The sequence below is a fragment of the Heptranchias perlo genome, chromosome 12, assembly GCF_035084215.1.
Source record: "Heptranchias perlo isolate sHepPer1 chromosome 12, sHepPer1.hap1, whole genome shotgun sequence".
NCBI classification, from domain to species: domain Eukaryota; kingdom Metazoa; phylum Chordata; class Chondrichthyes; order Hexanchiformes; family Hexanchidae; genus Heptranchias; species Heptranchias perlo.
The window spans coordinates 10002225-10028133 of record NC_090336.1 but is presented as its reverse complement, the minus strand read 5'-3'; the positions used below and the strand labels follow the sequence as shown (position 1 = coordinate 10028133).

Here is a 25909-nt window from a genome sequence, read left to right as displayed (position 1 = left end):
AGTGAAAGGGTCCGACACGCGAGTGAGATGGTCCGACACGAGAGTGAGATGGTCCGACACGAGAGTGAGATGGTCCAACACGTGAGTGAGATGGTGCGACACGTGAGTGAGATGGTCCGACATGAGAGTGAGATGGTCCAACACGCGAGTGAGATGGTCCAACACGTGAGTGAGATGGTGCGACACGCGAGTGAGATGGTCCGACACGAGAGTGAGATAGTCTGACACGAGAGTGAAAGGGTCCGACACGAGAGTGAGATGGTCCAACAAGAGAGATGGTGCGACACGAGAGTGAGATGGTCCGACATGAGAGTGAAAGGGTCCGACACGCGAGTGAGATGGTCCGACAAGAGAGTGAGATGGTCCGACAGGAGAGTGAGATGGTCCGACACGTGAGTGAAAGGGTCCGACACGCGAGTGAGATGGTCCGACACGAGAGTGAAAGGGTCCGACACGAGAGTGAGATGGTCCGACATGAGAGTGAGATGGTCCGACACGAGAGTGAAAGGGTCCGACACGAGAGTGAGATGGTCCGACAGGAGAGTGAGATGGTCTGACACAAGAGTGAGATGGTCCGACACGAGAGTGAGATGGTCCGACACGAGAGTGAGATGGTCCGACAGGAGAGTGAGATGGTCCGACACGAGAGTGAAAGGTTCCGACACGAGAGTGAGATGGTCCGACACGAGAGTGAAAGGGTCCGACACGAGAGTGAGATGGTCCGACACGAGAGTGAAAGGGTCCGACACCAGAGTGAGATGGTCCGACACGAGAGTGAAAGGGTCCGACACGAGAGTGAGATGGTCCGACACGAGAGTGAAAGGGTCCGACACGAGAGTGAGATGGTCCGACACGCGAGTGAGATGGTCCGACACGAGAGTGAAAGGGTCCGACACGAGAGTGAGATGGTCCGACACGAGACTGAAAGGGTCCGACACGAGAGTGAGATGGTCCGACACGTGAGTGAGATGGTCTGACACGAGAGTGAGATGGTCCGACAAGAGAGTGAAAGGGTCCGACACGAGAGTGAGATGGTCCGACACGAGAGTGAGATGGTGCGACACGCGAGTGAGATGGTCCGACAAGAGAGTGAGATGGTCCGACACGAGAGTGAAAGGGTCCGACACGCGAGTGAGATGGTCCGACACGAGAGTGAAAGGGTCCGACACGAGAGTGAAAGGGTCCGACACGAGAGTGAGATGGTCCGACACGAGAGTGAAAGGGTCCGACACGAGAGTGAGATGGTCCGACACGAGAGTGAAAGGGTCCGACACGAGAGTGAGATGGTGCGACACACGAGTGAGATGGTCCGACAAGAGAGTGAGATGGTCCGACACGAGAGTGAAAGGGTCCGACACGCGAGTGAGATGGTCCGACACGAGAGTGAAAGGGTCCGACACGAGAGTGAAAGGGTCCGACACGAGAGTGAGATGGTCCGACACGAGAGTGAAAGGGTCCGACACGAGAGTGAGATGGTCCGACACGAGAGTGAAAGGGTCCGACACGAGAGTGAGATGGTCCGACACGTGAGTGAGATGGTCTGACACGAGAGTGAGATGGTCCGACAAGAGAGTGAAAGGGTCCGACACGAGAGTGAGATGGTCCGACACGAGAGTGAGATGGTGCGACACGCGAGTGAGATGGTGCGACACGAGAGTGAGATGGTGCGACACGCGAGTGAGATGGTCCGACATGAGAGTGAGATGGTGCGACACACGAGTGAGATGGTCCGACAAGAGCGTGAGATGGTCCGACATGAGAGTGAAAGGGTCCGACACGCGAGTGAGATGGTCCGACACGAGAGTGAAAGGGTCCGACACGAGAGTGAGATGGTCCGACACGAGAGTGAAAGGGTCCGACACGCGAGTGAAAGGGTCCGACACGAGAGTGAGATGGTCCGACACGAGAGTGAAAGGGTCCGACACGAGAGTGAGATGGTGCGACACGAGAGTGAAAGGGTCCGACACGAGAGTGAGATGGTCAGACACGAGAGTGAAAGGGTCCGACACGAGAGTGAAAGGTCCGACACGAGAGTGAGATTGTGCGACACGAGAGTGAAAGGGTCCGACACGAGAGTGAGATGGTCAGACACGAGAGTGAAAGGGTCCGACACGAGAGTGAAATGTCCGACACGAGAGTGAGATGGTGCGACACGAGAGTGAAAGTTCCGACACGAGAGTGAAAAGTCCGACACGAGAGTGAGATGGCCTCTTATGATTATACGATGGTGCCTCAAGCAGGCATCGTAAACACCGGCATTTGAAGAACTTTAGAGGATGTTACACAGAGCTTATCAAAGGGCTGACAGACACATTTAGTAGGTTTGCATCGAGTCAGTGACATATAAAGAGTACGGAGACGAGGGGAGCAGTGCCTCAGTACCATCTCATTCTTCACCTAGCTCTTCTCCTCTTCCTCTTGTGTGGCAGCCTCCATCTCTCTATTGGACGGTTCTCCTGATTCATTCCCTTTCATTAATTTGGCAGCTTCTGCCGGTTCGGACACAACCTCCGCATTATCTTTATTCATCAGCTGGATCCATTCACCTGATCTCTTTATGTCGGCTTTCAGGTCATCTTCCTCCAACAAATCTGCCCGATTCCCATTGGCAGCTCCTTTCTCCATGATGGCCGCACCATCCTCCCTCCTCCTGGTTATCACCAGGCTTTTCTTCCTTCCACATAATCTGACAAGAAATATGTCGGATTACTGCAATTCAGTTATTTTAAGTCATTTTAAACAAACATTTATTATAACGGCCAAGTCAACGAGTGAGAAAAGTCCACAATTAATCAGAAAATAAGACAAGTCCACAGCGAACAAGGATTAGTCACTGTAACAACGGACACCAAAGAGTGTCCAGACACCAAAGAGTGTCCAGACACCATAGAGAGCCCAGACACCATAGAGAGCCCAGGCACCATAGTGAGCCCAGACACCATAGAGAGCCCAGACACCATAGAGTGGCCCAGACACCATAGAGTGGCCCAGGCACCATAGAGAGCCCAGACACCATAGAGTGGCCCAGACACCATAGAGTGGCCCAGACACCAGAGAGTGGCCCAGACACCAGAGAGTGGCCCAGGCACCATAGAGTGGCCCAGACACCAGAGAGTGGCCCAGACACCATAGAGTGGCCCAGACACCATAGAGTGGCCCAGATACCAGAGAGTGGCCCAGGCACCATAGAGTGGCCCAGACACCATAGAGTGGCCCAGACACCATAGAGTGGCCCAGACACCAGAGAGTGGCCCAGACACCAGAGAGTGGCCCAGAAACCATAGAGTGGCCCAGACACCATAGAGTGGCCCAGACACCATAGAGTGGCCCAGACACCAGAGAGTGGCCCAGACACCAGAGAGTGGCCCAGAAACCATAGAGTGGCCCAGACACCATAGAGTGGCCCAGGCACAATAGAGTGGCCCAGACACCAGAGAGTGGCCCAGACACCAGAGAGTGGCCCAGACACCAGAGAGTGGCCCAGACACCAGAGAGTGGCCCAGACACCATAGAGAGCCCAGACCCCATAGAGAGCCCAGGCACCATAGAGAGCCCAGAACTCATAGAGTGCCCAGACATCATAGAGAGCCCAGAACTCATAGAGTGCCCAGAACTCATAGAGTGCCCAGACACCATAGAGAGCCCAGACACCATAGAGAGCCCAGAACTCATAGAGTGCCCAGACACCATAGAGAGCCCAGACACCATAGAGAGCCCAGACATCATAGAGAGCCCAGACACCATAGAGAGCCCAGACACCATAGAGTGGCCCAGACACCATAGAGAGCCCAGACATCATAGAGAGCCCAGACACCATAGAGAGCCCAGACACCATAGAGAGCCCAGACACCATAGAGAGCCCAGACACCATAGAGTGCCCAGAACTCAGAGTGTCCAGACACCATAGAGAACCCAGACACCATAGAGAGCCCAGACACCATAGAGTGCCCAGACACCATAGAGAGCCCAGAACTCATAGAGTGCCCAGAACTCATAGAGCGCCCAGACTTCATAGAGAGCCCAGACACCATAGAGTGCCCAGACACCATAGAGTGCCCAGACATCATAGGGAGCCCAGACCCCATAGGGAGCCCAGACACCATAGAGAGCCCAGAAACCATAGAGAGCCCAGACACCATAGAGAGCCCAGACAACATAGCGAGCTCAGACAACATAGAGTGCCCAGACACCATAGAGTGCCCAGAACTCATAGAGTGTCCAGACACCATAGAGAACCCAGACACCATAGAGAACCCAGACACCATAGAGTGCCCAGACACCATAGAGAGCCCAGAACTCATAGAGTGCCCAGAACTCATAGAGTGCCCAGACACCATAGAGAACCCAGACACCATAGAGAGCCCAGACATCATAGAGAGCCCAGACACCATAGAGTGCCCAGACACCATAGAGTGCCCAGACATCATAGGGAGCCCAGACCCCATAGGGAGCCCAGACACCATAGAGAGCCCAGACCCCATAGAGAGCCCAGACCCCATAGAGAGCCCAGGCACCATAGAGAGCCCAGACACCATAGAGAGCCCAGACCCCATAGAGAGCCCAGACACCATAGAGTGCCCAGACACCATAGAGAGTCCAGACCCCATAGAGAGCCCAGACCCCATAGAGAGCCCAGGCACCATAGAGTGCCCAGACATCATAGAGAGCCCAGACACCATAGAGTGCCCAGACACCATAGAGAGCCCAGACAAGGCCACGCAGCCCAGGGTACTCACCGAGCATCAAAAAGGGTATTTTAGAGGATGTGAAAGGGGAGAGGGAGGTAAAAGGGTGCAGAGCAAGGAAGAATCCATCAAAACTTGAGTACTGGCAGGAGCAACTAAATCTTCCATGTGATAAACAAGCGAGATAAATGTCACAATCAAAATACACGGGATATGGGGGGAGGGGAACAATACAGACATGCACCACAATCAAAATACACAGGATATGGGGGAAGAGGAACAATACAGACACGCACCACAATCAAAATACACAGGATATGGGGGAAGGGGGAACAATACAGACACGCACCACAATCAAAATACACAGGATATGGGGGAAGGGGGAACAATACAGACACGCACCACAATCAAAATACACGGGATATTTGGGCAGGGATGAAAATGTGAAAATCAAAGTGTCCGACTCATGAAAGGAAACTAAAATGTAAAAAAGGAAAAAATGGCACCGTGAAAGGAGCAAAGAAACAGGTCCAGATTGTCAAGAGTGAACCTAAGCAGGATACCCCCCAACTGGTGCTCAACAATTAGGAGGCCATTTGGCCCATCGTGCCTGTGTTGGCTCTTTGAAAGAGCTATCCATTCAGTCCCACTCCCCTGCCCTTTCTCAATAGCCCTGCCAATTTTTCAAGTATTTATTTAATTCTCTTTTGAAAGTTATTATTGAATCTGCTTCCACCACCCTTTCAGGCAGTGCATTCCCGATCATAACTACTAGCTGCGTAAAAAAATTTCTCTACATTTCACCTCTGCCTCTTTTGCCAATTACCTTAAATCTGTGTGCTCTGGTTACTCACCCATCTGCCACTGGAAACAGTTTCTCCTTATTCACTCTATCAAAACCCCTCATGATTTTGAACACCTCTATTAAATCTCCCCTTAACCGTCTCTGTTCTAAGGAGAACAGTCCCAGCTTCTCCAGTCTCTCCACATAACTGAAGTCCCTCATCCCTGGTACCATTCTAGTAAATCTCCTCTGCATCCTCTCCAAGGATGACATCCTTCCTAAAGTGTGGTGCCAAAAATTGGACAAAGTACACCAGCTGAGGCCTAACCAGTGTTTTATAAAGGTTGAGCATAACTTCCTTGCTTTTGTACTCTATGCCTCTATTTATAAAGCCAAGAATCCCGCATGCTTTTTAACAGCCTTCTCAACTTGTCCTGCTGTCTTCAAAGATTTGTGTACGTACACCCGAGATCTCTCAGGTCCTGAACCCCCTTTAGAATTGTACCATTTAATTTATATTGCCTCTCCTCATTCTTCCTACCAAAATGTATCACTTCACACTTCTCTGTATTACAATTCATCTGCCATGTGTCTGCCCATTTCACCAGTCTGTCTACATCCCATTGAGGTCTATCACTATCCTCCTCACTGTTTACTACTTTTCTGAATATCATGTCATCTGTAAACTTTGAAATTGTACCCTGTATACCCAAGTCCAGATCATTAATATATATCAAAAAGAGCAGTGGTCCTGATACCGATCACTGTATAATTCCCTCCAGTCTGACAACCAACCGTTCACCACTACTCTCTGCTTTCTGTCCCTCAGCCAATTTCGTACAGGGCATTGGTGAGACCACACCTGGAGTACTGTGTGCAATTTTGGTCTCCTAACCAAATGAAGGATATACTTGCCTTAGAGGTGGTGCAATGAAGGTTCACTAGATCGATTCCTGGGACGAGAGGGTTGTCCTATGATCAGAGATTGAGTAGAATCTCTGGAGTTTAGAAAAATGAGAGGTGATCTCGTTGAAACATATACGATTCTAAGAGGGCTCGACAGGGTAGATGCTGAGAGGATGTTTCCCCTGTTCCGCTGGCTGGAGAGTCTAGAACTAGTGGACATAATCTCAGGATAAGGGGTTGTTCATTTAGGACTGAGATGAGAAGGAATTTCTTCACTCAGGAGGGTCGTGTATATTTGGAATTCTCTACCCCAGAGGGCTGTGAATCTTTGGAATTCTCTACCCCAGAGGGCTGTGGATGCTCAGTCGTTGAGTATATTCAAGGCTGAGATCAATAGATTTTTGGACTCTAAGGAAATCAAGGGATATGGGGATTGGGTGGGAAAGAGGAGTTGAGGGCGAAGATCAGCCATGATCTGATTGAATGGTGGAGCAGGCTCGAGGGGCCATGTAGCCTACTCCTGCTCCTATTTCTTATGTTCTTATGTTTGCATTTACGCTGCCACTGTCCCTTTATTCCCATGAGCTTGAATTTTGCTAACCAGTCTATTACGCAGTACTTTATCAAATGCCTTTTGAAAGTCCATATACACAACATCAACCGCAGTACACTCATCAACCCTAATGTCCCTGAGAATTGAGCCAACCAGCCCTCTTCACAAAACTCGATCTCACAATCAGGTTCACTGCTTTCATTAGATTGATGAGGAAGATGTAGCTCCCTCCCTCCCTCCCTCCCTCCCTCTCTTCCCCCCCCCCCTCCACCACTGACCCAGACCCAGGACGTACATGCCAGTGTCGGTGGCACATTGTGCCTCTGCTGCCTTGTCGGGCAGACCCTGCTTAACCCGAGTGGCTGGTTTTGCAGAGTTGGGACGTGCCTACCTTTTGCTGTATATGATCACGGCTCCACCAATCAGAATGATGAGAAGTGACACGATGATCGCCACCACAATTAGCCAGTCTGAAAGAAACAGAGAAAATCACCGCCTGGCAATCGCAGCCGAGAAAAGGCGTCATCAAGAACAATTTAAACTTGTAAATCAATGGCAATCTATGGAAATATCAGGGTGGATTTGCCTCTCAAGGTGTCAGCCATGGCTCAGTTGGTAGCATGCTCACCTCTGAGCCAGCAGGTTCTGGGTTCAAGCTCTGCTCCAGTGACTTGAGCACATAATCCAGGCTGACTCTCCAGTGCAGTACTGAGGGAGTGCTGCACTGTCGGAGGTGCCGTCTTTCAGGTGAGATGTTAAACCGAGGCCCCATCTACCCTCTCAGATGCACGTAAAAGATTCCATGACACTAATGGAAGAAGAGCAGGGCAGTTCTCCCCGGTGTCCTGGCCAATATTTATCCCTCAACCAACATCACTAAAACAGATTATCTGGTCATTATCTCATTGTTCTTTGTGGGACCTTACTGTATACAAATTGGAAGCCTCATTTCGTACATTACAACAGTGACTACACTTCAAAAGTACTTAATTGGCTGTGGAGCACTTTGGGACGTCCTGAGGTGGTGAAAGGCACGATATAAATGAGTTTCACTGGCTCAGCCCACCTCGGTGTCTGAAATCCTTTTCACTAGCTACTTTGAACAATGTGTCGGCCACCACCCCATCCTCTAGGACGGTCGAGGGAGGGGTCTCGGACCAAGATGTTAGGCGTTCGTGTGTTCCAACTTCAAAGACTTGCGGTGGGCTCCACCTGATCTCCTGCCTAACTTTGGCGGGAACCCTCGGAGAAGCGGCCATTTTATTTTAGCACCACTTCTCTGGGGTTTTCCCACCAACGTTACGGCTGGTGATCGGGAGATTCCAGGCTGCCCATTGTCCCACTGGATAGCTCAGGGTGGGGGGGGGGGAGGGGGTGGGACACAGAAGTCCAGACTCAGACTCAGAAAGTGGGGATTAGTCTGGTGACAGAGGTTGTTGCGGGGACCAGGGAAATATTTGTAAACGAGGATTTCAAAATCAGTGTCGTGAAGGTGAGGGATCCCAACTCTGGTCGGATGTATTCCTGGAGGTTCTATCACATGACCTCCAACTGCCCTTCTACTTGAGCAGAATGGACCTAGACTGTCTGGAGTTTAGAAGAATGAGAGGTGATCTCATTAAAACATATAAGATTATGAGGAGGCTTGACAGGGTAGATGCTGAGAGATTGTTTGCTCTGGTTAGAGAGTCTAGAACTAGGGGTCATAGTCGCAGGATAAGGGATCGGTCATTTAGGACTGAGATGAGGAGGAATTTCTTCATTCAGAGGGTTGTGAATCTTTGGAATTCTCTACCTCAGAGGGCTGTGGATGCTGAGTCATTGAATATATTCAAGGCTGAGATCGATAGATCAGGAGATGGACTCTAAGAGAATCAAGGTACATGGGGATCGGGTGGGAAAGTGGACTTGAGGTCGAAGATCAGCCATGAAGGGTTACACCCTTGTTCAAAAAATGGTGTAAGGATAAACCCAACAACTATAGGCCAGTCAGTTTAACCTCAGTGGTGCGGAAACTTTTGGAAACAATAATCCGGGACAGGATTAATAATCACTTGGATGAGTGTGGATTGATTAAGGAAAGCCAGCACAGATTTGTTAACGGCAAATCGTGTTTAACCAACTTGAAAGAGTTTTTTGATGAGGTAACAGAGAGGGTTGATGAGGGCAGTGCAGTTGATGTGGTGTATATGGACTTTCAAAAAGCGTTTGATAAAGTGCCACATGATAGGCTTGCTATTAAGATTGCGGCCCATGGAATAAAGGGGACAGTAGCAACATGGATACAGAATTAGCTAAGTGACAGGAAACAGAGAGTAGTGGTGAACGGTTGTTTTTCGGACTGGAGGGAGGTGTACAGTGGTGTTCCCCAGGGGTCGGTGCTGGGACCACTGCTTTTCTTGATATATATGAATGACTTGGACTTGGGTGTACAGGGCACAATTTCCAAATTTGCAGATGACACAAAACTTGGAAGGGTAGTAAACAATGAGGAGGATAGTGATAGACTTCAAGAGCATATAGACAGGCTGATGGCGTGGGCGGACACGTGGCAGATGAAATTTAACACGGAAAAATGCGAGGTGATGCATTTCGATAGGAAAAATGAGGCGAGGCAATATAAACTAGAGGGCACAATTCTGAAAGGGGTACAGGAACAGAGCGATTTGGGGGTATATGTACACAAATCGTTGAAGGTGGCAGGGAAGGTTGAGAAAGCAGTTAAAAAAGCATACGGGATCCTGGGCTTTATAAATAGAGGCATAGAGTACAAAAGCAAGGAAGTCATGACGAACCTTTATAAAACACTGGTTCGACCACAACTGGAGTATTGTGTCCAGTTCTGGGCACCGAACTTTAGGAAAGATGTGCAGCCTTAGAGAGGGTGCAGAAGAAATTTACGAGAATGATTCCAGGGATGAGGGACTTCAGTGACGTGGATAGATTGGAGAAGCTGGGGTTGTTCTCCTTGGAACAGAGAGGGTTGAGAGGAGATTTGATAGAGGTATTCAAAATCATGAAGGGTCTAGACAGAGTAGATCGAGAGAAACTGTTCCCATTGGTGGAAGGGCCAAGGACCGAAGGACATAGATTTAAGGTGATTGGCAAAAGAACCAAACGTGACATGAGGAAAAACTTTTTTACACAGCGAGTGGTTAGGATCTGGAATGCACTGCCTGAGGGGGTGGTGGAGGCAGATTCAATCATGATCTTCAAAAGGGAACTGGATAAGTACTTGAAACAAAAAAATGTGCAGGGCTACGGGGATAGGACAGGGGAGTGGGACTAGCTGGATTGCTCTTGCATAGAGCTGGCTCAGATTCGATGGGCCGAATGGCCTCCTTCCATGCTGTAACCCTCTATGATTCTATGATCTGATTGAATGACGGAGCAGGCTCGAGGAGCCGTCTGGCCTACTCCTGCTCCTAGTTCTTCTGTTCTTATGCCCCACCCGGTCAAACAGCCTTTTTTCCCCCATCTCCAGTATTTTTATAACTAATAAACGAAAATGTTCAACGAAATTGAAGAAAGCACAAGTTTTTTTTAATGCCCCTATGATTTTTCTCCTGGGTTGCTCGCAGCAGTGTCCAGGAGATTAATCTTTAGTCCCTGGAGGGTTGGCGACCCTAGTGTGGAACTTAGTACCAGCAGCAGGACCTTACTGCAGAACAGGATGCGAGTGGTCGAGGTCTGGGTGGGTCAGAGGTTTTTGCAAGATGGAAGGAGGAGGCTGTCTAGGAGAGCGTTGGACAAGTCGGTGACAGAGCTGAAAGGATTAGGGTGTTATCCCGTGGGCACGGACGGTGAGGCCAGGCTGGAGATAAATTAATACAGTGAGAATGGAGCAGCTCGATAAAAAATAGACCCCAGCAGAAATAAGCAAAGAGGAGCAGCCAAAGTTCGAAAGAGGCAAGGAAAGATAAAAGGAAAGGTGTAAATCGAAGGAGGAACCATCGGAGCTGGTGAAAGGATGGGACAAAAGGCAGCATTTGTTGTAACCGGTTACAGGGGGCGCTGCTGTCGGCCTCGTGCTCAGAGGGAGTGAAGTAAATGCAGAACCATTTTTTTGATTGGTTGCTGGTAATTTTTTGCATGATGGATGTAAGGCTTTTAAATATAAAGCTAGATGCAAGAGCATTATACTCTGTTACATGAGGTCTTCCTTACACGTATATGTGTGTGTGTGCTGAACCCCAGTAATAGTGCATTGTAATATAATATATAGCAGGATGGGTCATTCCAGAGTGCAGTGTGGCAGCACACTGTCCTTTCACCTCAGGGACTGACCCACACAACATGGCAGCACACTGTCCTTTCACCTCAGGGACTGACCCACACAACATGGCAGCACACTGTCCTTTCACCTCAGGGACTGACCCACACAACATGGCAGCACACTGTCCTTTCACCTCAGGGACTGACCCACACAACATGGCAGCACACTGTCCTTTCACCTCAGGGACTGAACCACACAACATGGCAGCACACTGTCCTTTCACCTCAGGGACTGACCCACACAACATGGCAGCACACTGTCCTTTCACCTCAGGGACTGACCCACACAACATGGCAGCACCCTGTCCTTTCACCTCAGGGACTGAACCACACAACATGGCAGCACACTGTCCTTTCACCTCAGGGACTGACCCACACAACATGGCAGCACCCTGTCCTTTCACCTCAGGGACTGAACCACACAACATGGCAGCACACTGTCCTTTCACCTCAGGGACTGACCCACACAACATGGCAGCACACTGTCCTTTCACCTCAGGGACTGAACCACACAACATGGCAGCACACTGCTCTTTCAGCTCTCAGGCCTGGGTTGAAATCCACCCCAGACTGATGGGTTAACGGTCCCTTCTCTCCAGTGAGGCAGAACGATGGCTGGGTGAGCACATGTCGGCCTTTTATCTCTGGGACACGGGTTGGATTTGCGACCCAGGCTAATGAAGTGAGAGCCTCCCTCCCTCCACCAGCCACAATGGAGCCACGTGAAATGAGTCTCCGGTCGGCCGAGGTCTGAGTCAGGGAGTCTGTGACAGGCCAGATGGGCAGCTGGGGTGGGACATGGACGTGCCAAGCTGGTCCAATAAGGAGCTCTTCTGAGGTGGACCAGCCGGGCAAAGCTTTATCCTGTTTTTAAGTCGTGTGATATCCAGCCTGGGAAAACTAGATGCCAAACAAAGAGTGCCAAAAATGGAAAAGTATCCCATTCCTCAGTCAGCCAATGATCACAGAAATGAACATTTTTTCCCTACATTTGAAATAATAAATTACAACAAACTGTGAGGTATGGGTTTGTTGGTTGGATAATTCATCGAAATACAAACTACTCTTAATTCAAAATCACTTAATTCAAATTATCTGATCATTCATTTTTGCACTAAATTCCTATTTTGCTCTGCTATTTACATTGCTCAATTTAAATGATTGGATAATTCAAATCTTTGAGCACAAAAAAACCCTTACGTTGAATTCCCAGGAGTAGACCACACAAACACAAGCCCCTCCACACCAGGCCAATCTGACCAGATTCACACAAGGTCAGTGATTGCTGTCATCTCCGACAGGCGGTGGAGGGAGGTGTTGTCACTCACTCGATACTGAGCAGATCATCTGACAAACGGCACATGACAGTCTCGAGTTCTGATCTCAGCCCCCACGAGAATTCAGCAGCTTGAAGGTTTACGGTTTGAAAAGGTTTCACACTGCCTGACGAGCATGAGGAAAGAACGAAGGAGAGGGTTTAAGAAGGAACACAAATCCTACCCAAGCTGGCTTCCGAGGGCATCGCTCCCACAGATGTTGTTGATGGCTGCAACTTTAGATGGGGATCATCATTCAGGATAATCAGACCTGATGTTTTGGTGCTGGTTGGTTTAGCTTGAGATAACAGAAATAAAGAGCAGTGAATCCCAGGTTTAAAGGGAAGGGCAAGAATCAGAGTGCACCTTTTATTCAAAGGCAAAACGCTCCAACTTCCAACACAACCAATCCAGCGACAGCAGCGTGAAGTCAGTGAGGTCGTGGAATGACCTATCGTAAGGAAGAGGACCAACCTCGCAGGCCTCTTTCGCAAATAGAAATTTGGCATTTGATGAAATCTCCTGAATAATTTTTACACAGCATATATTTCTTGAAAAAAATGTACTTCCCCAAACTTTCCTCCCCCTTTGTTTTTAAATCCATTTATTTATTCGAATTTTAATCAAAATTTTTTTTAAAATCTTATTTCTCTGCCCTTCAAGGAGGTCCTGTTTCAGCGAGGCGTGCAGGCCAGTCTGGGGCCTAAGGCATCTCCCTGGCAACCGTCAATGCTGCACTCTGTGGGAATAGGGAAGATCTCTGGCCTCCTCCTCCTGCCACTGAGGAGTGTTTCATTTGACAGCCCAACGGTCAGCAAAGCACGGCTGAGACCTTCTGACAGTGACAAGACGAGAGTCGGTGTGTTTCTCAGGCAGATTCAAACCTTCCCATTAAGGACCATCAGAGAGAAGCATTGTGCTCGACTGCAGAGGGACAGAGAAAAGATCAGCAGGGGTGGTCAGTACGCCTCCTCCTGCAGGATACACATCTCCATCAGCAAAGGCCTGGAGCCACTTGCTTTAACGACTCATATGTGCCAAATATCCACACGCGATGCCCAGTCAGCGATTTTGGGGGCAGTCTGCGTGACTGTGTTTCCAAACAAAAATCAGAACAAGCCAAGTCCCTCCACATGAGAGCCCCACCTGAGCTCCGACTACAGTGCGACTGCTGCAAGTGATTGGGATTTCCAAACATTGTGGGATGGGAGGGAGGAGAGTGTCAGGATTAACGGAGAGTGAAGGGAGGGAGGAGAGTGTCAGGATTAACGGAGAGTGAAGGGAGGGAGGAGAGTGTCAGTATTAACGGAGAGTGAAGGGAGGGAGGAGAGTGTCAGTATTAATGGAGAGTGAAGGGAGGGAGGAGAGTGTCAGGATTAACTGAGAGTGAAGGGAGGGAGGAGAGTGTCAGTATTAATGGAGAGTGAAGGGAGGGAGGAGAGTGTCAGGATTAACTGAGAGTGAAGGGAGTGAGGAGAGTGTCAGTATTAACGGAGAGTGAAGGGAGGGAGGAGAGTGTCAGGATTAACTGAGAGTGAAGGGAGGGAGGAGAGTGTCAGTATTAACTGAGAGTGAAGGGAGGGAGGAGAGTGTCAGGATTAACGGAGAGTGAAGGGAGGGAGGAGAGTGTCAGTATTAACTGAGAGTGAAGGGAGGGAGGAGAGTGTCAGTATTAACGGAGAGCGAAGGGAGGGAGGAGAGTGACAGGATTAACTGAGAGTGAAGGGAGGGAGGAGAGTGTCAGTATTAACTGAGAGTGAAGGGAGGGAGGAGAGTGTCAGTATTAACGGAGAGTGAAGGGAGGGAGGAGAGTGTCAGGATTAACTGAGAGTGAAGGGAGGGAGGAGAGTGTCAGTATTAACGGAGAGTGAAGGGAGGGAGGAGAGTGTCAGGATTAACGGAGAGTGAAGGGAGGGAGGAGAGTGTCAGTATTAACTGAGAGTGAAGGGAGGGAGGAGAGTGTCAGTATTAACGGAGAGGGAAGGGAGGGAGGAGAGTGTCAGGATTAACTGAGAGTGAAGAAAGGGAGGAGAGTGTCAGTATTAATGGAGAGTGAAGGGAGGGACGAGAGTGTCAGTATTAACTGAGAGTGAAGGGAGGGAGGAGAGTGTCAGGATTAACTGAGAGTGAAGGGAGGGAGGAGAGTGTCAGTATTAACGGAGAGTGAAGGGAGGGAGGAGAGTGTCAGTATTAACTGAGAGTGAAGGGAGGGAGGAGAGTGTCAGTATTAACGGAGAGTGAAGGGAGGGAGGAGAGTGTCAGTATTAACGGAGAGTGAAGGGAGGGAGGAGAGTGTCAGTATTAACTGAGAGGGAAGGGAGGGAGGAGAGTGTCAGTATTAACTGAGAGTGAAGGGAGGGAGGAGAGTGTCAGTATTAACTGAGAGTGAAGGGAGGGAGGAGAGTGTCAGTATTAACGGAGAGTGAAGGGAGGGAGGAGAGTGTCAGTATTAACTGAGAGTGAAGGGAGGGAGGACAGTGTCAGTATTAACGGAGAGTGAAGGGAGGGAGGAGAGTGTCAGTATTAACTGAGAGTGAAGGGAGGGAGGAGAGTGTCAGTATTAACTGAGAGTGAAGGGAGGGAGGAGAGTGTCAGTATTAACTGAGAGTGAAGGGAGGGAGGAGAGTGTCAGTATTAACGGAGAGTGAAGGGAGGGAGGAGAGTGTCAGTATTAACTGAGAGTGAAGGGAGGGAGGAGAGTGTCAGTATTAACGGAGAGTGAAGGGAGGGAGGAGAGTGTCAGTATTAACTGAGAGTGAAGGGAGGGAGGAGAGTGTCAGTATTAACGGAGAGTGAAGGGAGGGAGGAGAGTGTCAGGATTAACGGAGAGTGAAGGGAGGGAGGAGAGTGTCAGTATTAACTGAGAGTGAAGGGAGGGAGGAGAGTGTCAGTATTAACGGAGAGTGAAGGGAGGGAGGAGAGTGTCAGTATTAAAGGAGAGTGAAGGGAGGGAGGAGAGTGTCAGTATTAACGGAGAGTGAAGGGAGGGAGGAGAGTGTCAGTATTAACGGAGAGTGAAGGGAGGGAGGAGAGTGTCAGGATTAACGGAGAGTGAAGGGAGGGAGGAGAGTGTCAGTATTAACTGAGAGTGAAGGGAGGGAGGAGAGTGTCAGGATTAACTGAGAGTGAAGGGAGGGAGGAGAGTGTCAGTATTAACTGAGAGTGAAGGGAGGGAGGAGAGTGTCAGTATTAACTGAGAGTGAAGGGAGGGAGGAGAGTGTCAGGATTAACGGAGAGTGAAGGGAGGGAGGAGAGTGTCAGTATTAACGGAGAGTGAAGGGAGGGAGGAGAGTGTCAGTATTAACGGAGAGTGAAGGGAGGGAGGAGAGTGTCAGGATTAACTGAGAGTGAAGGGAGGGAGTAGAGTGTCAGTATTAACTGAGAGTGAAGGGAGGGAGGAGAGTGTCAGTATTAACGGAGAGTGAAGGGAGGGAGGAGAGTGTCAGTATTAACGGAGAGTGAAGGGAGGGAGGAGAGTGTCAGTATTAATGGAGAGTGAAGGGAGGGAGGAGAGTGTCAGTATTAACGGAGAGTGAAGGGAGGGAGGAGAGTGTCAGTATTAACTGAGAGTGAAGGGAGGGAGGAGAGTGTCAGGATTAACTGAGAGTGAAGGGAGGGAGGAGAGTGTCAGGATTAACTGAGAGTGAAGGGAGGGAGGAGAGTGTCAGTATTAACGGAGAGTGAAGGGAGGGAGGAGAGTGTCAGTATTAACGGAGAGTGAAGGGAGGGAGGAGAGTGTCAGTATTAACGGAGAGTGAAGGGAGGGAGGAGAGTGTCAGTATTAACGGAGAGTGAAGGGAGGGAGGAGAGTGTCAGTATTAACTGAGAGTGAAGGGAGGGAGGAGAGTGTCAGGATTAACTGAGAGTGAAGGGAGGGAGGAGAGTGTCAGTATTAACGGAGAGTGAAGGGAGGGAGGAGAGTGTCAGTATTAACGGAGAGTGAAGGGAGGGAGGAGAGTGTCAGTATTAACGGAGAGTGAAGGGAGGGAGGAGAGTGTCAGGATTAACTGAGAGTGAAGGGAGGGAGTAGAGTGTCAGTATTAACTGAGAGTGAAGGGAGGGAGGAGAGTGTCAGTATTAACTGAGAGTGAAGGGAGTGAGGAGAGTGTCAGTATTAACTGAGAGTGAAGGGAGTGAGGAGAGTGTCAGTATTAACTGAGAGTGAAGGGAGGGAGGAGAGTGTCAGTACTAACTGAGAGTGAAGGGAGGGAGGAGAGTGTCAGTATTAACGGAGAGTGAAGGGAGGGAGGAGAGTGTCAGGATTAACTGAGAGTGAAGGGAGGGAGTAGAGTGTCAGTATTAACTGAGAGTGAAGGGAGGGAGGAGAGTGTCAGGATTAACGGAGAGTGAAGGGAGGGAGGAGAGTGTCAGTATTAACTGAGAGTGAAGGGAGGGAGGAGAGTGTCAGTATTAACTGAGAGTGAAGGGAGGGAGGAGAGTGTCAGTATTAACGGAGAGTGAAGGGAGGGAGTAGAGTGTCAGTATTAACGGAGAGTGAAGGGAGGGAGGAGAGTGTCAGTATTAACGGAGAGTGAAGGGAGGGAGGAGAGTGTCAGGATTAACTGAGAGTGAAGGGAGGGAGGAGAGTGTCAGGATTAACGGAGAGTGAAGGGAGGGAGGAGAGTGTCAGTATTAACTGAGAGTGAAGGGAGGGAGGAGAGTGTCAGTATTAATGGAGAGTGAAGGGAGGGAGGAGAGTGTCAGTATTAACGGAGAGTGAAGGGAGGGAGGAGAGTGTCAGTATTAACTGAGAGTGAAGGGAGGGAGGAGAGTGTCAGTATTAACGGAGAGTGAAGGGAGGGAGGAGAGTGTCAGGATTAACTGAGAGTGAAGGGAGGGAGTAGAGTGTCAGTATTAACGGAGAGTGAAGGGAGGGAGGAGAGTGTCAGAATTAACGGAGAGTGAAGGGAGGGAGGAGAGTGTCAGGATTAACTGAGAGTGAAGGGAGGGAGTAGAGTGTCAGTATTAACTGAGAGTGAAGGGAGGGAGGAGAGTGTCAGTATTAACTGAGAGTGAAGGGAGGGAGGAGAGTGTCAGAATTAACGGAGAGTGAAGGGAGGGAGGAGAGTGTCAGGATTAACTGAGAGTGAAGGGAGGGAGTAGAGTGTCAGTATTAACTGAGAGTGAAGGGAGGGAGGAGAGTGTCAGGATTAACTGAGAGTGAAGGGAGGGAGTAGAGTGTCAGTATTAACTGAGAGTGAAGGGAGGGAGGAGAGTGTCAGAATTAACGGAGAGTGAAGGGAGGGAGGAGAGTGTCAGGATTAACTGAGAGTGAAGGGAGGGAGGATAGTGTCAGTATTAATGGAGAGTGAAGGGAGGGAGGATAGTGTCAGTATTAATGGAGAGTGAAGGGAGGGAGGAGAGTTTCAGTATTAATGGAGAGTGAAGGGAGGGAGGAGAGTGTCAGTATTAACGGAGAGTGAAGGGAGGGAGGAGAGTGTCAGTATTAATGGAGAGTGAAGGGAGGGAGGAGAGTGTCAGTATTAACGGAGAGTGAAGGGAGGGAGGAGAGTGTCAGGATTAACGGAGAGTGAAGGGAGGGAGGAGAGTGTCAGTATTAACTGAGAGTGAAGGGAGGGAGGAGAGTGTCAGTATTAACGGAGAGTGAAGGGAGGGAGGAGAGTGTCAGGATTAACGGAGAGTGAAGGGAGGGAGGAGAGTGTCAGTATTAACGGAGAGTGAAGGGAGGGAGGAGAGTGTCAGGATTAACGGAGAGTGAAGGGAGGGAGGAGAGTGTCAGGATTAACTGAGAGTGAAGGGAGGGAGGAGAGTGTCAGTATTAACTGAGAGTGAAGGGAGGGAGGAGAGTGTCAGGATTAACGGAGAGTGAAGGGAGGGAGGAGAGTGTCAGTATTAACTGAGAGTGAAGGGAGGGAGGAGAGTGTCAGTATTAACTGAGAGTGAAGGGAGGGAGGAGAGTGTCAGTATTAATGGAGAGTGAAGGGAGGGAGGAGAGTGTCAGTATTAACTGAGAGTGAAGGGAGGGAGGAGAGTGTCAGGATTAACGGAGAGTGAAGGGAGGGAGGAGAGTGTCAGTATTAACTGAGAGTGAAGGGAGGGAGGAGAGTGTCAGTATTAACGGAGAGTGAAGGGAGGGAGGAGAGTGTCAGGATTAACTGAGAGTGAAGGGAGGGAGGATAGTGTCAGTATTAATGGAGAGTGAAGGGAGGGAGGATAGTGTCAGTATTAATGGAGAGTGAAGGGAGGGAGGAGAGTGTCAGTATTAATGGAGAGTGAAGGGAGGGAGGAGAGTGTCAGTATTAACGGAGAGTGAAGGGAGGGAGGAGAGTGTCAGGATTAACGGAGAGTGAAGGGAGGGAGGAGAGTGTCAGTATTAACTGAGAGTGAAGGGAGGGAGGAGAGTGTCAGTATTAACGGAGAGTGAAGGGAGGGAGGAGAGTGTCAGGATTAACGGAGAGTGAAGGGAGGGAGGAGAGTGTCAGTATTAACGGAGAGTGAAGGGAGGGAGGAGAGTGTCAGTATTAACGGAGAGTGAAGGGAGGGAGGAGAGTGTCAGTATTAACTGAGAGTGAAGGGAGGGAGGAGAGTGTCAGGATTAACGGAGAGTGAAGGGAGAGAGGAGAGTGTCAGTATTAATGGAGAGTGAAGGGAGGGAGGAGAGTGTCAGTATTAACTGAGAGTGAAGGGAGGGAGGAGAGTGTCAGGATTAACGGAGAGTGAAGGGAGGGAGGAGAGTGTCAGTATTAACTGAGAGTGAAGGGAGGGAGGAGAGTGTCAGTATTAACGGAGAGTGAAGGGAGGGAGGAGAGTGTCAGTATTAATGGAGAGTGAAGGGAGGGAGGAGAGTGTCAGTATTAACGGAGAGTGAAGGGAGGGAGGAGAGTGTCAGTATTAATGGAGAGTGAAGGGAGGGAGGAGAGTGTCAGTATTAACGGAGAGTGAAGGGAGGGAGTAGAGTGTCAGTATTAACTGAGAGTGAAGGGAGGGAGGAGAGTGTCAGTATTAACGGAGAGTGAAGGGAGGGACGAGAGTGTCAGGATTAACTGAGAATGAAGGGAGGGAGGTGAGTGTCAGGATTAACTGAGAGTGAAGGGAGGGAGGAGAGTGTCAGTATTAACGGAGAGTGAAGGGAGGGAGGAGAGTGTCAGTATTAACGGAGAGTGAAGGGAGGGAGGAGAGTGTCAGTATTAACGGAGAGTGAAGGGAGGGAGGAGAGTGTCAGGATTAACTGAGAGTGAAGGGAGGGAGGAGAGTGTCAGTATTAACGGAGAGTGAAGGGAGGGAGGAGAGTGTCAGGATTAACGGAGAGTGAAGGGAGGGAGGAGAGTGTCAGTATTAACTGAGAGTGAAGGGAGGGAGGAGAGTGTCAGGATTAACTGAGAGTGAAGGGAGGGAGGAGAGTGTCAGTATTAACGGAGAGTGAAGGAGGGAGGAGAGTGTCAGTATTAACTGAGAGTGAAGGGAGGGAGGAGAGTGTCAGGATTAACGGAGAGTGAAGGGAGGGAGGAGAGTGTCAGTATTAATGGAGAGTGAAGGGAGGGAGGAGAGTGTCAGGATTAACTGAGAGTGAAGGGAGGGAGGAGAGTGTCAGGATTAACTGAGAGTGAAGGGAGGGAGGAGAGTGTCAGTATTAACTGAGAGTGAAGGGAGGGAGGAGAGTGTCAGGATTAACGGAGAGTGAAGGGAGGGAGGAGAGTGTCAGTATTAACGGAGAGTGAAGGGAGGGACGAGAGTGTCAGGATTAACTGAGAGTGAAGGGAGGGAGGAGAGTGTCAGGATTAACTGAGAGTGAAGGGAGGGAGGAGAGTGTCAGTATTAACGGAGAGCGAAGGGAGGGAGGAGAGTGTCAGGATTAACTGAGAGTGAAGGGAGGGAGGAGAGTGTCAGGATTAACGGAGAGTGAAGGGAGGGAGGAGAGTGTCAGGATTAACGGAGAGTGAAGGGAGGGAGGAGAGTGTCAGTATTAACGGAGAGTGAAGGGAGGGAGGAGAGTGTCAGTATTAACGGAGAGTGAAGGGAGGGAGGAGAGTGTCAGGATTAACTGAGAGTGAAGTGAGGGAGGAGAGTGTCAGTATTAACGGAGAGTGAAGGGAGGGAGTAGAGTGTCAGTATTAACTGAGAGTGAAGGGAGGGAGGAGAGTGTCAGGATTAACTGAGAGTGAAGGGAGGGAGGAGAGTGTTAGTATTAACGGAGAGTGAAGGGAGGGAGGAGAGTGTCAGTATTAACTGAGAGTGAAGGGAGGGAGGAGAGTGTCAGTATTAACTGAGAGTGAAGGGAGGGAGGAGAGTGTCTGTATTAACGGAGAGTGAAGGGAGGGAGGAGAGTGTCAGTATTAACGGAGAGTGAAGGGAGTGAGGAGAGTGTCAGTATTAACTGAGAGTGAAGGGAGGGAGGAGAGTGTCAGTATTAACGGAGAGTGAAGGGAGGGAGGAGAGTGTCAGTATTAACGGAGAGTGAAGGGAGGGAGGAGAGTGTCAGTATTAACTGAGAGTGAAGGGAGGGAGGAGAGTGTCAGTATTAACGGAGAGTGAAGGGAGGGAGGAGAGTGTCAGTATTAACTGAGAGTGAAGGGAGGGAGGAGAGTGTCAGTATTAACTGAGAGTGAAGGGAGGGAGGAGAGTGTCAGGATTAACTGAGAGTGAAGGGAGGGAGGAGAGTGTCAGTATTAACTGAGAGTGAAGGGAGGGAGGAGAGTGTCAGTATTAACTGAGAGTGAAGGGAGGGAGGAGAGTGTCAGTATTAACGGAGAGTGAAGGGAGGGAGGAGAGTGTCAGTATTAACGGAGAGTGAAGGGAGGGAGGAGAGTGTCAGTATTAACGGAGAGTGAAGGGAGGGAGGAGAGTGTCAGGATTAACTGAGAGTGAAGGGAGGGAGGAGAGTGTCAGTATTAACGGAGAGTGAAGGGAGGGAGGAGAGTGTCAGTATTAACTGAGAGTGAAGGGAGGGAGGAGAGTGTCAGTATTAACTGAGAGTGAAGGGAGGGAGGAGAGTGTCAGGATTAACTGAGAGTGAAGGGAGGGAGGAGAGTGTCAGGATTAACTGAGAGTGAAGGGAGGGAGGAGAGTGTCAGTATTAACGGAGAGTGAAGGGAGGGAGGAGAGTGTCAGTATTAACGGAGAGTGAAGGGAGGGAGGAGAGTGTCAGTATTAACGGAGAGTGAAGGGAGGGAGGAGAGTGTCAGTATTAACGGAGAGTGAAGGGAGGGAGGAGAGTGTCAGGATTAACTGAGAGTGAAGGGAGGGAGGAGAGTGTCAGTATTAATGGAGAGTGAAGGGAGGGAGGAGAGTGTCAGGATTAACTGAGAGTGAAGGGAGGGAGGAGAGTGTCAGGATTAACGGAGAGTGAAGGGAGGGAGGAGAGTGTCAGTATTAACTGAGAGTGAAGGGAGGGAGGAGAGTGTCAGTATTAATGGAGAGTGAAGGGAGGGAGGAGAGTGTCAGGATTAACTGAGAGTGAAGGGAGGGAGGAGAGTGTCAGGATTAACTGAGAGTGAAGGGAGGGAGGAGAGTGTCAGGATTAACTGAGAGTGAAGGGAGGGAGGAGAGTGTCAGAATTAACTGAGAGTGAAGGGAGGGAGGAGAGTGTCAGGATTAACGGAGAGTGAAGGGAGGGAGGAGAGTGTCAGGATTAACGAAGAGTGAAGGGAGGGAGGAGAGTGTCAGTATTAACTGAGAGTGAAGGGAGGGAGGAGAGTGTCAGGATTAACTGAGAGTGAAGGGAGGGAGGAGAGTGTCAGGATTAACGGAGAGTGAAGGGAGGGAGGAGAGTGTCAGTATTAACGGAGAGTGAAGGGAGGGAGGAGAGTGTCAGTATTAACGGAGAGTGAAGGGAGGGAGGAGAGTGTCAGGATTAACGGAGAGTGAAGGGAGGGAGGAGAGTGTCAGTATTAACGGAGAGTGAAGGGAGGGAGGAGAGTGTCAGTATTAACGGAGAGTGAAGGGAGGGAGGAGAGTGTCAGGATTAACTGAGAGTGAAGGGAGGGAGGAGAGTGTCAGTATTAACTGAGAGTGAAGGGAGGGAGGAGAGTGTCAGTATTAACTGAGAGTGAAGGGAGGGAGTAGAGTGTCAGTATTAACGGAGAGTGAAGGGAGGGAGGAGAGTGTCAGGATTAACTGAGAGTGAAGGGAGGGAGGAGAGTGTCAGTATTAACGGAGAGTGAAGGGAGGGAGGAGAGTGTCAGTATTAACTGAGAGTGAAGGGAGGGAGGAGAGTGTCAGTATTAACGGAGAGTGAAGGGAGGGAGGAGAGTGTCAGGATTAACTGAGAGTGAAGGGAGGGAGGAGAGTGTCAGTATTAACGGAGAGTGAAGGGAGGGAGGAGAGTGTCAGGATTAACTGAGAGTGAAGGGAGGGAGGAGAGTGTCAGTATTAACTGAGAGTGAAGGGAGGGAGGAGAGTGTCAGTATTAACTGAGAGTGAAGGGAGGGAGGAGAGTGTCAGTATTAACGGAGAGTGAAGGGAGGGAGGAGAGTGTCAGTATTAACAGAGAGTGAAGGGAGGGAGGAGAGTGTCAGTATTAACTGAGAGTGAAGGGAGGGAGGAGAGTGTCAGTATTAACTGAGAGTGAAGGGAGGGAGGAGAGTGTCAGTATTAACGGAGAGTGAAGTGAGGGAGGAGAGTGTCAGTATTAACGGAGAGTGAAGGGAGGGAGGAGAGTGTCAGTATTAACGGAGATTGAAGGGAGGGAGGAGAGTGTCAGGATTAACGGAGAGTGAAGGGAGGGAGGAGAGTGTCAGGATTAACTGAGAGTGAAGGGAGGGAGGAGAGTGTCAGTATTAACTGAGAGTGAAGGGAGGGAGGAGAGTGTCAGTATTAACGGAGAGTGAAGGGAGGGAGGAGAGTGTCAGTATTAACGGAGAGTGAAGGGAGGGAGGAGAGTGTCAGGATTAACTGAGAGTGAAGGGAGGGAGGAGAGTGTCAGGATTAACTGAGAGTGAAGGGAGGGAGGAGAGTGTCAGGATTAACTGAGAGTGAAGGGAGGGAGGAGAGTGTCAGTATTAATGGAGAGTGAAGGGAGGGAGGAGAGTGTCAGTATTAACGGAGAGTGAAGGGAGTGAGGAGAGTGTCAGTATTAATGGAGAGTGAAGGGTGGGAGGAGAGTGTCAGTATTAATGGAGAGTGAAGGGAGGGAGGAGAGTGTCAGGATTAACTGAGAGTGAAGGGAGGGAGGAGAGTGTCAGTATTAACTGAGAGTGAAGGGAGGGAGGAGAGTGTCAGTATTAACTGAGAGTGAAGGGAGGGAGGAGAGTGTCAGTATTAACTGAGAGTGAAGGGAGGGAGGAGAGTGTCAGAATTAACGGAGAGTGAAGGGAGGGAGGAGAGTGTCAGGATTAACTGAGAGTGAAGGGAGGGAGGAGAGTGTCAGTATTAACTGAGAGTGAAGGGAGGGAGGAGAGTGTCAGGATTAACTGATAGTGAAGGGAGGGAGTAGAGTGTCAGTATTAACGGAGAGTGAAGGGAGGGAGGAGAGAGTCAGAATTAACGGAGAGTGAAGGGAGGGATGAGAGTGTCAGTATTAACTGAGAGTGAAGGGAGGGAGGAGAGAGTCAGAATTAACTGAGAGTGAAGGGAGGGAGGAGAGAGTCAGAATTAACGGAGAGTGAAGGGAGGGATGAGAGTGTCAGTATTAACGGAGAGTGAAGGGAGGGAGGAGAGTGTCAGTATTAACTGAGATTGAAGGGAGGGAGGATAGTGTCAGTATTAATGGAGAGTGAAGGGAGGGAGGAGAGTGTCAGTATTAACTGAGATTGAAGGGAGGGAGGATAGTGTCAGTATTAATGGAGAGTGAAGGGAGGGAGGAGAGTGTCAGTATTAATGGAGAGTGAAGGGAGGGAGGAGAGTGTCAGTATTAACGGAGAGTGAAGGGAGGGAGGAGAGTGTCAGTATTAATGGAGAGTGAAGGGAGGGAGGAGAGTGTCAGTATTAACGGAGAGTGAAGGGAGGGAGGAGAGTGTCAGGATTAACGGAGAGTGAAGGGAGGGAGGAGAGTGTCAGTATTAACTGAGAGTGAAGGGAGGGAGGAGAGTGTCAGTATTAACGGAGAGTGAAGGGAGGGAGGAGAGTGTCAGGATTAACGGAGAGTGAAGGGAGGGAGGAGAGTGTCAGTATTAACTGAGAGTGAAGGGAGGGAGGAGAGTGTCAGGATTAACGGAGAGTGAAGGGAGGGAGGAGAGTGTCAGGATTAACTGAGAGTGAAGGGAGGGAGGAGAGTGTCAGTATTAACTGAGAGTGAAGGGAGGGAGGAGAGTGTCAGGATTAACGGAGAGTGAAGGGAGGGAGGAGAGTGTCAGTATTAATGGAGAGTGAAGGGAGGGAGGAGAGTGTCAGTATTAACTGAGAGTGAAGGGAGGGAGGAGAGTGTCAGTATTAATGGAGAGTGAAGGGAGGGAGGAGAGTGTCAGTATTAACTGAGAGTGAAGGGAGGGAGGGGAGTGTCAGTATTAACGGAGAGTGAAGGGAGGGAGGAGAGTGTCAGTATTAACTGAGAGTGAAGGGAGGGAGGAGAGTGTCAGGATTAACTGAGAGTGAAGGGAGGGAGGAGAGTGTCAGGATTAACGGAGAGTGAAGGGAGGGAGGAGAGTGTCAGTATTAACTGAGAGTGAAGGGAGGGAGGAGAGTGTCAGTATTAACGGAGAGTGAAGGGAGGGAGGAGAGTGTCAGTATTAACTGAGAGTGAAGGGAGGGAGGAGAGTGTCAGGATTAACGGAGAGTGAAGGGAGGGAGGAGAGTGTCAGTATTAACTGAGAGTGAAGGGAGGGAGGAGAGTGTCAGTATTAACGGAGAGTGAAGGGAGGGAGGAGAGTGTCAGTATTAATGGAGAGTGAAGGGAGGGAGGAGAGTGTCAGTATTAACGGAGAGTGAAGGGAGGGAGGAGAGTGTCAGTATTAATGGAGAGTGAAGGGAGGGAGGAGAGTGTCAGTATTAACGGAGAGTGAAGGGAGGGATTAGAGTGTCAGTATTAACTGAGAGTGAAGGGAGGGAGGAGAGTGTCAGTATTAACGGAGAGTGAAGGGAGGGAGGAGAGTGTCAGTATTAACGGAGAGTGAAGGGAGGGAGGAGAGTGTCAGGATTAACTGAGAGTGAAGGGAGGGAGGTGAGTGTCAGGATTAACTGAGAGTGAAGGGAGGGAGGAGAGTGTCAGTATTAACGGAGAGTGAAGGGAGGGACGAGAGTGTCAGGATTAACTGAGAGTGAAGGGAGGGAGGTGAGTGTCAGGATTAACTGAGAGTGAAGGGAGGGAGGAGAGTGTCAGTATTAACGGAGAGTGAAGGGAGGGAGGAGAGTGTCAGTATTAACGGAGAGTGAAGGGAGGGAGGAGAGTGTCAGTATTAACGGAGAGTGAAGGGAGGGAGGAGAGTGTCAGGATTAACTGAGAGTGAAGGGAGGGAGGAGAGTGTCAGTATTAACGGAGAGTGAAGGGAGGGAGGAG

At 49.9% G+C, this 25909-nt stretch overlaps 2 protein-coding genes across 2 annotated transcripts in view; one reads left to right on the top strand and one right to left on the bottom strand.

Annotated features, from left to right (window-relative positions):
• The first annotated feature begins 989 nt into the window (after positions 1 to 989).
• Positions 990 to 1544, top strand: LOC137328130 (golgin subfamily A member 6-like protein 22). The gene has a single exon (XM_067994310.1). It carries the CDS (start codon positions 990 to 992, stop codon positions 1542 to 1544), a length of 555 nt encoding a protein of 184 aa, XP_067850411.1.
• Positions 1545 to 2330: 786 nt separating this feature from the next.
• The window catches only part of cd44b (CD44 molecule (IN blood group) b), a 94712-nt gene continuing 71133 nt past the window's right edge, over positions 2331 to 25909 (bottom strand). Inside the window, exons 7-9 of the mRNA XM_067994308.1 lie at positions 12704 to 12817; positions 7320 to 7398; positions 2331 to 2686 (exon numbers count right to left, since the gene is read on the bottom strand). Coding sequence (XP_067850409.1) covers positions 2398 to 2686; positions 7320 to 7398; positions 12704 to 12817 — 482 coding nt within the window. The 3' untranslated portion in view covers positions 2331 to 2397. The remainder of the gene's footprint in view (positions 2687 to 7319; positions 7399 to 12703; positions 12818 to 25909) is intronic.

Bases quoted from the DNA above. Each gene is read 5' to 3' on its own strand.
- LOC137328130 (XM_067994310.1), top strand. From the start codon at position 990: ATGGTCCGACAAGAGAGTGAAAGGGTCCGACACGAGAGTGAGATGGTC.